General features: G+C 42.3%; 1 protein-coding gene across 1 annotated transcript in view; it reads right to left on the bottom strand.

Moving 5' to 3' along the window:
- Window positions 1-203: 203 nt before the first annotated feature.
- naaladl2 (N-acetylated alpha-linked acidic dipeptidase like 2) overlaps window positions 204-15,353 on the bottom strand; it is a gene marked incomplete at both ends in the record, with an annotated part of 270,383 nt that continues 255,233 nt past the window's right edge. The window contains 2 exon segments of the mRNA XM_080506621.1: window positions 204-423; window positions 11,609-11,807. Of these exon segments, the coding sequence (XP_080362747.1) occupies window positions 204-423; window positions 11,609-11,807 (419 nt within the window).

Raw genomic sequence — 15,353 nt, forward strand, 5'->3', positions numbered from 1 at the left:
ATCGAAAAGCTCAGGTTTGAATACATTCATCCAAGAATTCCTGACAAATTGTGGATCGTATGTTGCTGAAATTGAATCCGCTGTTATTGGAAAAATATAAGATCGTCGGATGATAATAATAAGAACGGCAGTTTGAATGTTTTGGTTTCCTTTAACCTGATCACACGGAGTTGTTTTTTTTTTTTTTTTGCATCACCTGAGGTTCACTTTGCATCACCTGGGTAGTTTTCAAACAGGCTCTGCCCGAAACGCACCAGCCTCTCGGCGGACCGGACGGCCTGCAGGATGACCGACAGCGACTGACTCACGTCGCCGTGGCAACGGTCCCTGCTGCCGGTGGCGTTGCAGTACGGGAGAGTTTCCTGGGAGAACCTGAGGACGGAGAACTGGGGAGTCGTACCCGGGAGGCTGTACAGCAGATTCCTGTGGGGAAGCAAAGAGAAGGGGGAGCGTCAGTAAACAATTCCAATTCCTCGGGTCTTGGCTCGGTCACCGCTCTCCGACCTGCAGCTTCACAACAAAGTCCAGATGTTTACCGACACGCCGTCAAACTGTTGATGTTCCCTGACTGACGCCATCTTGGTAAATCCTGCCCCAAGGGATTGTGGGATAAAGGAACACCAAGACTTTGCCAAAGAAAGAGTCTTGAAGCCACGAGGAAAGTCTGGAATCCCACATGGAAAGAACCTATATAAACATATATGTTTTAATATAGGTTTTGAATATATGTGACATATATAAAATTGGCCGTTTTCCTATATTATATGTGCACATATATGTACACATATACATGCATATAGGTACATGTATGCACGTATATATGTGTGCATATATGCACCTATATGTTCTTCTTGCATGATTGTTTTTTAGTTAGTTCTCAGTTATTGCCTTGATAATGTATGACAGTTGCCAAAGTGAGATATATAGGCTATATATATATATATATATGTGGAAATAAAGAAGCAGTATATGGCTGGTATATTCACATATATGCACCTAAATTTTGCCTATATGCAGCATATATGTGCATATAAACTGCTTATATGTTCCATATATGCGCATATATCCTCATATAGGTTCTTTGTAGTGAAACTGATGGCTGAGGGGTTTTTCCCAGAGAGAATCCAGATGTGGAAGAGATCCAGTGGACAAACGGGATCTTGCGACGCGACGCCTCGGGGAACCTTCTGGAGTTTCTGTGATGGCGAGACGTCAACAAGCGTCCCGCCAAAATAAAATGCTGGAAACAGCAGTGGAGTCTTGAGTGTGACGAGGAAGAGATGAACGTCAACGACTAAAACTGGATCCTAAATGTTTTCATTTTTTTCCGTGTAGATTCCAGTAGAGGAACTTTAAGCTCTTAACGACCAGGTATCTATCGTATCTTAAAGAACAGTTGGTCCCGTATCACTCCAGAAGAATTCTTGGTTCTTGGAGTGCTGCCCCCTGGAGGTTCCTCGGTTTTCGAAAAGCTCCCAGGCTGACACAGCCTCTACTGGGAAGATTGAAGCCCAGTTTATATAACAACAGTTGAAAAAAAAAAACGTTTCTCCGACTCCATGCATGGTTTCCCTGTCCATACTCTCTCTCGAGATTTGGTACTTTTATTTTGACAGTCACCACAACAACAATCCACTGTCCACTGGAATGTCCGTGTTCTTTCATCGTTTCATATTTGGAGCTCATTGTTCTCGGCTGCGTTTGTGTTGTTTATATTGCAAAAACAACCAATACCACCCACTAGTGGCCCCATGTGGTAACTACATCTTTTTTCATTTCAGACACTATGAAAGATTTTTCTGAAACGGAAATGCTAAATCACCGTGTTCTCACTTGAAACGTTGTCAGGTGAACGGGACCTGAAAACATTTCTATCTGATGTAGCTTATTTGATATATTTTACAGTTCAGGCCAATACTGAGGGCTTGTAAGTACACATGCCAGGCCTTTAGGGGGCACTGTGACTCACCAAATTCACAAAAAAAACCAACCAAAAAAACCCCACTGAAGACACAGAGAACATAGAAGTTGACTCCTGCTTATAGAGTTCTAAAAAACTGAGTCATATAGGTCTATGCTCCTGGTCCCCCTGGTCTCTTCTGTTTGTTCCCGTCAAATTGATGGAATTGAATTTTCTCTGTAAAAGTACTTTGAAAACACTCTCTTGTTATTGGCGCTATAAAGATCGACTTGAATTGAACTGTATTGAATTGATCCGTGGTTCCCGGAGGCGCAAACAGAGAGTTATGGGACCTCCGTAAATTGCAGGTCAGAACAAATGTCTCACCGTCGTTTCAACTCGGAGAAACTTGTGGAGGCGAAGGTGCGGTTTGGAAAAGCGGGAGAGGACAGCGACAACCCAAATCTCTGGAAAGAACATCAAAAGACGCTCATCTTATTGTAAATGCAGAAGAAAATGAAGTTCACAAGCGAGCAAGTCTAATATCTAAAGACTTTTTTTTTAATGCCATAACTTTCCCCCAATGAGCAAACCACCCTGGATGGTTCTAATCCTAATCTCTTATTTCCGTCTTATATTGTTCAGTGTTGATTTTTTTATTGGTGGAAAACAGCTGCAACTGTTTTTTTTCTGTAAATGAAAGTCATTTCCAGCTTTACTTTCAAGACAGTTTATTGTTACATTTATACGATTCTCTCTTCCTAAATCTCTTCTGAATTAATGGCAAAGCAAACATACTTTATTTGTAAAGATCATTTCAAACACAAAAACACTGATTTGCATAATGACTTTAAAAACATAAAAGCAAAGGCAAAACAGCATCCAATCATTAAAATGCAAATTGAAGGACTGGAAAACCTTTGTGGAGGAGATTTTAAAAAAACAATATGAAGATGAAATATGCAAATGGCCGAGACGTTGGCCCATTAATTAGTTCGAATGCATATTTAGGGTTCAGGCTTCTGCAGTGGAGAAGAATTTAACCTGGATGTATATACAGGTTTTACACAATATTCTGTTAATTCTGCGCGACTGCCAAGAGATTTTTTTGAAAAAAATTAAATCGAGAAGTCGCCTGTGAGTCCAAATCCATCACCCTCCGTCCAAACGGCACCGAAGAGAACATAATGTTCTTCTACACTTTGGATTACGTGACGGAGCCTCGCAGACGCTCATCCTCAGGATCGTGACCTCAGATTCTACAGACTCGCTTTCTGATCCGGGGTTAAAAACCCGGAGCCCGTTTCACCGATATCGCTCAGGCTGAAAAATGTACTTTACTCCAGTCAATTATAGATTCCTATAAATTCTACTTAAAGGTGTACAGGAGGATGTTCTTTTTCCGGGTGGATCATCAAGACTATTGGTCCTCCCAATTGCCAATCATTCTGGTGATCTATTACGTAAGGCCGTCGTACGTGCTCGTCCCTGGAGTAATAATATACTTTTTCATTTATTTGCATCAGGAGCTGAGATTAACCACCTGCTCAGTTACTTGCAGTTTGGGATTACTTCAGAATCTGCTCTGAACTTTTTTTTGTATTTGTATTTATATAACCACAAGACGACGTCGGCTGCAGTGAACTCCCCCCTTGGTTATTTTCCAAACGCCCGGATCCTGATCCAGAGCGAGAGGCCCTTTTTATCGCTTTGATGTAATGAATTCAAAGAGCTCGGCCATTTGAAAGTCTAAGTGTGATACAGGCCTCCCGCCATCTATTAGTTTCTATTCGTGGATCTATTAGTTTTCACTTTCTGCGCATGCGCGCTTTCAGGTGTCTATGGTGAGCTACGCCTTTAAGCTAGCTCGCAGTTCTCACCGGGTACTTTGAAAATGGCAGAGGGTCGCAAGAGAACAAGTGTCTTCGAAGTGTATGAGAAGAAGAGATTGTAATTTTCCAGGGTTGATTGTGACTTGTAAACAGAGCGTGCACGAGGAGAACTGGGCTCGTGCACGTGTCTCGCACACGTTTTAGCAGGCGTTCCGTCTCGGGAGCAGGTAGAGCGTTGCGCATGTGCATTTTTTCAAAAGGTGGAGAGGGCGGTTCTTTCCTAAAATTCGGGAAAATCCTCCTGTACACCTTTAAGTAGTAACTAACAAAATATTTGTCCTCTGTTAGCTTCGACCGCTGGTCTAATAAACCCCACCCTCTCCTCAGAAGACTGCCTCTCTGTTCTTCCTCCTACAGAAACACAGAGGATGTAAAAAAAAAACAAGAAGGCCATTGCTCGGCTAATCCCCCGCCGGAGGGCTTTATATTTTCTCACAAAGCCAGCTCTAAGGCAGCACACTTGGTACACTAGAGGGTGTTCCATGGGTCCTAGTAGATAATTATGTAGAATCTGAAAGGTCTTCTTCATAAGCTATGTCAAAATACGTCTCCAGAGCCCAAAAGGTGTTTTTATGCACTTAGTGACCCTGTGAACTACTTAATATGCTAATTAGGTCCAGGTACCCCTTCCCCCCACAGGGAGTCTCCATGTGTGAAGTTTGGTCACTGTGGGCCCAGGGGTTGCTGAGAAAGAAGGAGAAACATTCATATGATAATACATGTACTGTGTAACCATGGCGACCAAACTTCAGACCCTACCGATCTTCAAGGTCAAGGTCAAGGTCAGGTCACTTGGTATGCTGGAGGGTGTCCCCAGAGTACTAGTAGGTGTGTATAAAATTTCAGAGCCCTAGCTCAAAAACCTAGGCCTCCAGAGCCCAAAATGTGTTTTTAAGCACTTCGTGACCCTGTGACCTACGTAATATGCAAATTAGGTCAAGGTCACCATAGTGTCCCTTCCCCCTCTGAGATGTATCCACATGTGAAGTTTGGTCACTGTGGGCCCAGGGGTTGCCGAGATATAGGTAGAAACGTTTGAACGGACGTACGTACGTACGTACGGAGACTGTTTCACGATTCCCCTTCGGGGCCTATCGGCCACGGCGGGGGATAAAAAAACGCGTCTCGAAGCCTCCGTCGGTGCAGCGCAGTCGTCATTTGTAGGTCTGAGCTGCGCGGAGCTCCGCTCTCCGCGGGGCTCAAGCACATTGATTCCTCTTAAAAGTGTCTGAACGGACAGTGGCAGAGAGTAAATGGACTGATTGTTCATCTGTTAAGACCCGGGGTGTGAGCGCTGGACTGTGAAGGAGCGCTTGACCTTCAGCACACCACGTCCAGCCACACACTCTCTACCCCTGCCCCAGTGGCGCGCCTGGCTCGAGGGAGGCTGCGGTTCAATTCCCGGCTGGGACGGCACATTTCGGGGCAGTGGTGTGTGTGTGTGTGTGTGTGTGTGTGTAAGCGAGCGCCTGAATACAAGAGTAAATTCTAGGTTGTCGTAATAAGTGGCTTGCACCAGTGGAATTACAGGGGGCTGTGTTTTATTTTGGCGGGAGGCCTGTATCACACTTAGACTTTCAAATGGCCGAGCTCTTTGAATTCATTACATCAAAGCGGAAAAAAAGGGCCTCTGGATCAGGATCCGGGCGTTTGGAAAAGAACCAAGGGGGGAGTCCACTGCAGCCGACGTCGTCTTGTGGTTATATAAATACAAATACAAAAAAAAGTTCAGAGCAGATTCTGAAGTAATCCCAAACTGCAAGTAACTGAGCAGGTGGTTAATCTCAGCTCCTGATGCAAATGAATGAAAAAGTATATTATTACTCCACATCTCTGTTACTGAATTACAGCTGCTCTATGATTTGGATGTGAGAGGAGGAAGATGCTCTATAATCTGGAGGTTAGAGGAGGAAGATGCTCTATACTCTGGATGGTTAGAGGAGGAAGATGCTCTATAATCTGGATGGTTAGAGGAGGAAGATGCTCTATACTCTGGAGGTTAGAGGAGGAAGATGCTCTATACTCTGGAGGTTAGAGGAGGAAGATGCTCTATACTCTGGAGGTTAGAGGAGGAAGATGCTCTATAATCTGGAGGTTAGAGGAGGAAGATGCTCTATACTGTGGAGGTTAGAGGAGGAAGATGCTCTATAATCTGGAGGTTAGAGGAGGAAGATGCTCTATACTCTGGAGGTTAGAGGAGGAAGATGCTCTATACTCTGGAGGTTAGAGGAGGAAGATGCTCTATAATCTGGAGGTTAGAGGAGGAAGATGCTCTATACTCTGGAGGTTAGAGGAGGAAGATGCTCTATACTCTGGATGGTTAGAGGAGGAAGATGCTCTATACTCTGGAGGTTAGAGGAGGAAGATGCTCTATACTCTGGAGGTTAGAGGAGGAAGATGCTCTATACTCTGGAGGTTAGAGGAGGAAGATGCTCTATACTCTGGAGGTTAGAGGAGGGAGAAGTATTTCTTTTAAGGGGAAATAAACTACAGAAGCTGATTCCAGTAAAAGAATATCTCTGTGTCACTACAACCACAGTACTTTATAGTATTTTTGTTGTTGTTAATACATGAGGAAAGTAGTACTACCCTCAAAACGTCCCGCGTTTCTCATGAAAGATGCTAAAAACCAGGAGATATCCACAGGATCTCCCGACTCCCTCTGTCAGAACTTCTTTAAACTACAACTGTGGCGGTTAATCGTGAATCTCAGGCACGTTCTTAGTGGTGTAATCCTGTCGCTAAGCTCTCTGAGATTACCGCCGTGGCCCTTCACCCATCAAATTACCCAGAGGCACTCAGGGGGAACAACCTGAGGTTTATGCACAGATGTTTGGTTTTAGGTTTCTGAGTACCGGATGCAAAAAATATACATTAGAAATAACGTTTGTACTTGAGATCGCCCGAGAGCCACATTTCCTGGGTAATAAATATATATAGAAATAAAGTTACTTCAATTCAACTTTATTTATATAGCACCACATACAACACAGTTGTTTCTCGGTGCTTTTAACAAACAATCCCAATAAACAGAGGATGCCGTGTACGGACATTTCTAGTTCTTGGATAATCAGCATATACGGTCATTTAGAGTTTTTTCTTTCAGATTTGTGTGTTGAATGTTTGATGTTGCTGGTTTTGAAATGTTAACGTCGCCATTTTCATCAACTCCATGAAGGTACTTTCTCCACGGGCTCTTTCTCTCTGCACTTGGTTCACAATGTGGAGATGGATGGATGGATGGATGTAGGGATGGATGGATGGATGACTCGATAGCTTGATGGATGATGGATGGAGGGATTTATGGGTGGATGGATGATGGATGGAGGGATTTGATGGATTGATGATAGATCAATGGATGGATGGTTGATAGATAGCTTGATGGATGGAGGGATGGATGGATGACTGGATAGCTTGATGGATGATGGATGGATGGATTTATGGGTGGATGGATGGATAGATGGAGGGAGGGATGACTCGATAGCTTGGTGGATGATGGATGGATTTATGGATGGATGGATGGATGGAGGGAGGGAGGGATTTGATGGATTGATGATAGATCAATGGATGGATGGTTGATAGATAGCTTGATGGATGGAGGGATGGATGGATGACTGGATAGCTTGATGGATGATGGATGGATGGATTTATGGGTGGATGGATGGATAGATGGAGGGAGGGATGACTCGATAGCTTGGTGGATGATGGATGGATTTATGGATGGATGGATGGATGGAGGGAGGGATGGAGGGAGGGATTTGATGGACTGATGATAGATCAATGGATGGATGGTTGATAGACAGCTTGATTGATGGATTTATTTGATGGACGGATGATGGATTGGTGGATCAATGATAGAGGATGATAAAAGTCGTTCAGTAAACCACCGAGTGGTAAAACTTGAAGTCATACAGTTTTCTGAAACTTGTTCTTCTAAACAATCTGAAGTGTTGAAACGTCGAGTCCAAGAAAACTGGACAACGTTTAAGTTTGACCTCAACGTGGATCAGATTAAAAATCAAACATTTTGAAAGCAATCGTAATTGTAACGCCAAATAATCCCCCCCCCCCCAAAACAAAAAGTCCTCATTATGAGCTTAAGACAGTCTGAAAGCACCTCAGTCCTCCTCAGTACTCTGAGACTAATTGTCTCCTTCCTGTGAGGGAATGCTAACTTCCTTTATAAATGACTTCTATTAAGCCTTAATGCTTTTCAAGCATGATGGCGCAGCTAATTTTAGTCTGGATGCTAATAGCAGTGGAGGACAATTAACACGTCCATTACTGCCATAAACTGTGAATAACACTGAGCGGCAGAAGCCATTTATACCGGGGGGGAAAGAAAAAAAATGTGGTGGGGAAGTCGACAGCTGAAGAGCCGAGGCTAAAATCAAACACAGAGGCGCAGTCAAGGACAAGAGGCAGTCGACATCCGTCAACGCAAATGTAATTTGGTGCAATTTATGGCGTTTGTTTATAAAACGGGACAGTTTGACTCAAATTAATTCATCAGCTGATCAGAGGCTTTCAGTTGGTTTGACATGCAGAGGCCGTGACTTACAGCCAGTCTGAAGAAGAAAAAAAAAAAAAAAACCACAAACGAAATAAAGAAATCCGTCTCCGAGTGTAAATGATGCCTCTTCTCGCTCCGTTCCTGTTCTTCTACTTGATGCGAGTCGAGAACAGAGTTGAAAAAGGAGGTGTTGCGAGACAAATGGCTGAAGGAGACTTTAATCATCGGTGAATCACCGCTGCCCCCCCCCCAACATGCTACCGCCTGTGATTTAGAGCGCGTGGGAAAGCCATTAAGGGAGGAGATGGTCGACTTTCTCCGGGATCATTTAGTCAATTTAAAACTCGGGACACAAGAGCTGCCACTTCGATTCAGTTTAGAGATCCATTTAGAGTCGATCGGCTGCAGTCCAGTCGGATGTTGGAGACATTACGAAAAAAAACCAGATGACTCCAGAGGGTGTCGTTCAGATTATAGCAGTGTCGTAAATGTCTGACGACTCTTCGACTCTGTCGCCGTGGCAACGGGGGGGGGGGGGGGGGGGGGATTACGGCTTCCTGGAAACACTCGGGCTCCACCTCCATGTAGACGATGGAAACGCCGGACATGCTCAGTCGAGGGACAATCAGACCAGCGTTTCCTCCGTCATGTCCTCCAGGGACTTTTATTTTGATAGTCACCGTAATGACAATCCGACTTGGTCGTCTGTCCGCAAGAACGACGCCCCAGAAGCGAAGAAAGTGTGTCCTCCTCTTGTCCCAGGGTTTAAAAAGTGTGTCGCTCCAAGCAGCCAATCAGAAATCAAACCCTATATAGTGTCATCAGGGGGGTTTTAGCCAATCACAATCAAGGTAGGCTCCTCCCCCTTTGACTCCTCCCACAATCAAGCAGCTCTGCTCTGGCACATGGCGCCACGAGAGGAAGTACTTCCTCCTCTTTCCCATAGATGGGCGTGTGTGTGGGGGCGGAGCCAGTCCAGCTCACACAGACACAGCAGATTCTGAATGTCGCTCCTAGGATCCAATATTCTAATGGTGGAAAATCAAACTTTGAATACAAAATTTCTGCAACCAGACTAATATGAATGTGTTAAAAAGCTGCAGAATATGATTTTTTTTTATTAATTTTTTTAATAGCATATTGTGCATTCTCTGGATATTATTTTCAATCAGCTTCTGATCCGCCGCCGCGACAGCCGAGCACAACGCCGCCGCCGCCTCGGTTCTCCTCCTCACAGCAAAAGAGTTTTGCACACTAAATAGTTGACATTTAATAAAGGCCCCTTTAATTATCTGTGTAACGGCAGCGGAGCAGGAGACCTTTTGGAAATGAAGACGTGAATTTAAATAACTCCGGGGGATATCTGATGTGCCGCGGGAGCACTTCGCTCTCATTTATCTAAGCAATCAATAAGTGGCCGTCTCAAAGCAGGGCAATAAACGCCGATTATTACATGTCGGCTTTATGAAATTACTTTTGTTGAATGGATTAAAAAAAAATAATAATAATAATCACCAAACAGAACCATCTGCCCTCATTGAATTATTGTCGTTCCTCAGGAAAAAAAAATCTCTCAAGCCGGTCAAACGTTTGTTTATAAATGTCACGAGTCCAACAATAGCGTCCGCCGGCGTTTCTTCTCGACCTTGATTTCCATCAAGGTCGAGACTTTCAGAACGAGGTGATGGGGATGAAGAGAAGAGTCCTCCAGGATGTGCTCAAAGGCGAGAGGATTGGACCCGACGAGCAGATCCACGTCAAGGCCTGCTCGTGTTTGGTGACCCTCTTGAATGTTAAAAGCGTTTCTTATTTCTTTTTCCGTCTTTGATTAAACTCTTCAGACATTTAGTGTAAAATGTCAGCCGAGAGCCGAGGGAAACGACGCGCCGCGGGAAAACACGACGGCCACAAAGCTGGAGATGAAGAACATTTTCTTTTGCGCCGCCCGTTAAAGTGTATGTCGTCTTTATGCCATAATCATTTGTGTTTTCACACATTCAACGAAAACAAAAAGCTTCGGCCAAAAAAAAAAAAAGTTGAATTAATTGTTACAGTTTTAGTTGAATTGTGTTCATTTTGTCATTCTAACTAAATAATAATAATAATAATAATAATAATAAAAATAAAAAATAACAATAATAATAATAAACCTAAGGGTGGTTTTGAATGTAATTTTTGCCGATCGAGTGTTTTTAGATCCGCCTCTGTCAGTTTTCATTTTTACACTTCAAAAATCCCACGGCGGCCGGATTAGATGGTCTGGAGGGCCGGTTCTGGCCCCCGGGCCGCATGTTTGACACCCCTTGCTCTAGTCACTGTTTAAAAGAACTATAATGTCTCACCACTAGGGGGCCTCAATCTCAAAATTGATTGTGGTAATGTGGTTTATTTAAATGAAGTTAACGTCGACTGAAATCTAATACCGTATTCTCCGCACTATAAGGCACCTAAATACCTCAAATTTTCTCAAAAGCTGCCAGTGCGCCTTCTATATGGAAGAATTGCTCTACTCGAGACTGCTATTTGACAGCTGAACAACCAGAGGCTTTTATTTTGACAACTCTAACTTCGCAACCGGATCTTCAGAGCGGACGACACTCCACACAACACCTTCATCACTCATGGTTGCACACCAACATTCTAACAAACCAAAATAAACTAGATGAAATAATTCCTCCCTAAACTGGGGAACAAAAACACATAAACACAATCAACACAACACCAAGCCCAACAACAACCCACAATAACCTCCAACAACACAAAACATGAATTCCCATCATGCCTTGCATCCTGAGCTCCTCAGTGCAGCCGATAGCTGCAATGAATTATGGGAGTTTCTGTTTGTGGTGTTTTAAATGCAATTATTGGGGGTTCTATTTGGTTTGTGGTGTCGGTAATAATTGTGTTGTGTTGTGTTTTTGTTGCTTAGTTCATGTAGTTTAGTTTATTACCGGTAGTTGTAAGTTGTCAACCAGCAGTGAAGAAGGTTTTGTGTGTAGTGTCCTCCTGGCATAGGCTGCAGGTAGGACTATCAAAATAAAATGCATGCAGCTCTCTGGGTGTTAGAATCAGTGGAAAATGTAACCTAATGGCTTTGAGCTATAAAGGTTATGACCACTGGTCTATTCCATGTGCCTTATAATGCGGTGCGCCTTATATATGAACAATGTTGTAAATTATGTCAATCAATGTAGGTGTGCCTTATAGTGCAGAAAATACGGTAATAATGGGATTTGAAAAGCCAAAGTGTTTGTAAGGTAAAGAGAAGTTGGGGATGAGATGAAGCGGGTTCCCGTGGCTGACCTGTGGAGTCCCGCCGGGGCCCGCGGCGCCACGAAGCTCTTCTCCAGGTCGCGGAGGACGTCGTTCAGCATGCGCACGTGAGACGGGTCTCGCTCTTTGGGGTCGTTGGCCGGACGCATCGTCTCGGACTGGAAGAACGCCGCCTGGTCTCTGAGGGACGAGGCCGAGGACAGCAGCAGGGCGGGGACCGCTCGCTTGTCTGGACCGGGGGGGGAGGGAAAAAAAACACGTCTCACTGGGAGGGGTCTGGAAAAGCTCCAGAGTTCAAAACTAAACAACCTGGGTCAACATGTGATATGAAGAGTCAAACACAGGACTTTTACTATTATATCCCACTTTGTCCAGATTAAAGTAACGCCAACTCGACCACAATTCTAATTCTATCATCAGATAATATACTAAAACACCACAAAGGTGGCAAAGCCACCCAGAGAGGGACGTAAGGAGGCAAGGCCACCCAGAGAGGGATGTAAGGAGGCAAGGCGCACCTCATAGCGCAGTCCCGCTACAAAGAGTGGTAAAATGTAGGGTCGTGAACGACGCAGCGACGTGACGTCATTACGCAACAATAATGACATGAAGAACGTAGAATTGCGGCTGCAGGTCATGACAGCGGCTCAACTGGTGTCTGAAGCTGGGAGCTTCCTGTACCTTTCACAGTAAAAGCCCACAGTTCCAGGAGGTTCATTACAGACTTGTTGAGAGTGACGGAACATTCTAGTGAATTCCACAACAACTACAGGACATTAAAGACACACCATCACACTCATGGTTCTAACAATCCAGATCTCCCACATTTATCTTCCATTTTAATAATGTGTAGCGATAAAGGAGCTGAGAGCTGCAATGCATTATGGGAGTTTCTGTTTGTGGTGTTTTAAATGTAATTATTGGGGGTTATGTTAGGTTTGTAGTGTTGCTAATAATTGTGTTTTTGTTGCTTAGTTCATGTAGTTTAGTTTATTAGTTGTAAGTCGTCAACCAGCAGTGAAGAAGGTTTTGTGTGTCGTGTCGCCCTGGCATGGTCTTCCTGTGGGACTGTCAAAATAAAATGTGTCTCTCTGGGTGTTGAGTTCAGTGGGAAACGGGACCAAATGGCTCTTTGAGCGTTAAAGGTCGCCGACCCCTGGTCTAGACTGTGTATCTTTAGATACTCCAATCATTTATATTCCCTGTCAAACACCTCCAGTTGACACTCAGATTATAAAACGTGGAAATTCATCGTCGTTCACATGCTTGAAAACAATGCTAAGCTTCACAACATATTTCCGCCCCATCATTCCTTTTCCTTGAAATCAAAGTAAGTCTATTAGTCAGGTGAATGAAATGGAGGTGAAAGAAAGGAAAGAAGCTGAACAACATCAAACTATCTTCATGTTAAGCATCGTGATTTCATTAAATAATAGATGTACAAGTAGAGGTTCTGGCAGGACCTGACAGAATCAATTTGTAAACTCAACAAAGTAAAATATATAATGGCCATGTTTTATATGGATATTGATTTAAAAAAAATTTTTTTTAATGTTTTTCTGAACAGGTAGTGAAAACGTATGTTGTGTTTTTTTAATTTTTTAAATATAAATTAATTTCCTGTGCTTCTTACATTTGTATTTGGTGTGTGTGGGCCTACACATATGTTTATATTCTTATTCTTATGATATATTTCCATGTTAATACTTTATTCAATATTACTTCCATAGTTTTTGTTATTACTTCTGCTGTTAATTTATTATTTGTTCCAAAGTCTTTCTTTGTTTCTTAATATAATTATTATTCCATTTTTAAATGATTATTATTATGAATAATAATAAGAAGAATATTTTAAACTGTAAAGCATCTCAAAGGAAACATTTTCATTAACTTGTGGATGTAAAATGATGGCGTATTGCTCTGCCTTACCTCCTAAAAAATATTTTAGAAAAAAAAAAAAGAAAACGTATGACTAATATAGGATTACTGCACGTACCGTACACATATGCTTATTTGAAGAAAAAAACAAACTTTGCCATCTGATCCACTCTCGTACGAACACAAACAGTTGACGAGTCGATGTTTATGTTTCAAGCCTGCGCGCAAATCCTGATATAAATGATATATAGATATAAATATCATCCGACTCGTCGCTCCACAACGCACGATGTCAAACGATGACTCATGAAGGAAAAACACACACAGTTTCACTCCTGGTACTCACAATTTCACACGTTTATATGAACTTAACCCTGAACTGATCTTAAAGCGAATTCCTTATGTGAACATGAACACACACACACACACACACACACACACACACACACACACACACACACACGGTGTGTCCTCATTAGCCTGTCATCACAGAGGAGGCTTGTTTTTACAGAACACTTGGCAAAGCGAATCAATGTGTCGTTAATTGGTTTGCAGATCTGGACCCGTTCACTGATATTTGTCTGCGTCCTGTGAGACGCCGTTGGAAAGGCGCCGCCGCCGCCGCCGCCGCCGCCGCTCGTGTGACGACAGACAATCGCGTTCAGGTGTTGGGGAAACATTTTATAATCACTCAGAAATGAAGGTAATTAGAGCTCTGAAGGGATAAAAGCTGTTACCTTCACTTTTCATGCCCAGTGATTAAGGGATGTTGCTGGTAACCCGATCTCTCTGTTGACTGAACAAACATTCTAATTTAGATTAGTTATCTAGTTTTTTAAAGAAAAAAAAAAAAAGATGGGAAAACGTTGTGCCTGCGTCCACGAGGAGCCGCTCGTGGCCTTTTGGCAAAGTCTTCACCAACGACGTTGGATCACAAGCGCTGGTGAAGCAGGAGACCATCTACGCCGATGACCTTCCGAAGCTTTTACTTTGAAAAGGCAAAGATTCTAGGTTGCCTTGTTGTGATGTAATGTATTGAGCATTAAGACGTGTTTCAAGCTAAAACTCATCATTGACCTTCATTCTTTGTTGTGTTTATATCTGACTCACTGTTTTATTATCAGATTTTTACTATTACTGGTTTTTATTTACCCACTGATGTCATTCGTTCTTTCTTTCTTTTTTCTTTCTGTAAATCTATCTATCTATCTATCTATAAATCTATCTATCTATCTATCTATCTATCTATCTATCTATCTATCTATCTGTCTATCTACAAGTCTATCTATAAATCTATCTGTATATCTATCTGTCTATAAATCTATCTATCTATCTATAAGTCTATCTATCTATCTATACATCTATCTATCTATAAATCTATCTATAAGTCTATCTATCTATCTATCTATAAGTCTATCTCTCTATAAGTCTATCTATAAATCTCTATCTATCTATCTATCTATCTATAAGTCTATAAATCTCTCTATCTATAAGTCTATCTATCTATAAATCTCTCTATCTATCTATAAGTCTATCTATCTATAAGTCTATCTATCTATCTATAAGTCTATCTATCTATCTATCTATCTATCTATAAGTCTATCTATCTATCTATCTATAAGTCTATCTATAAATCTCTCTATCTATCTATCTATAAGTCTATCTATAAGTCTATCTATAAGTCTATCTATAAGTCTATCTATCTATCTATAAGTCTATCTATCTATCTATAAGTCTATCTATAAGTCTATCTATAAGTCTATCTATCTATCTATCTATAAGTCTATCTATCTATCTATCTATAAGTCTATCTATCTATCTATCTATCTATCTATCTATAAGTCTATCTATAAATCTATCTATCTATCTATCGGCTCTACGCGACCTTTTAATTTCC

Source organism: Blennius ocellaris (genome assembly GCF_963422515.1).
Source record: "Blennius ocellaris genome assembly, chromosome: 12".
NCBI classification, from domain to species: domain Eukaryota; kingdom Metazoa; phylum Chordata; class Actinopteri; order Blenniiformes; family Blenniidae; genus Blennius; species Blennius ocellaris.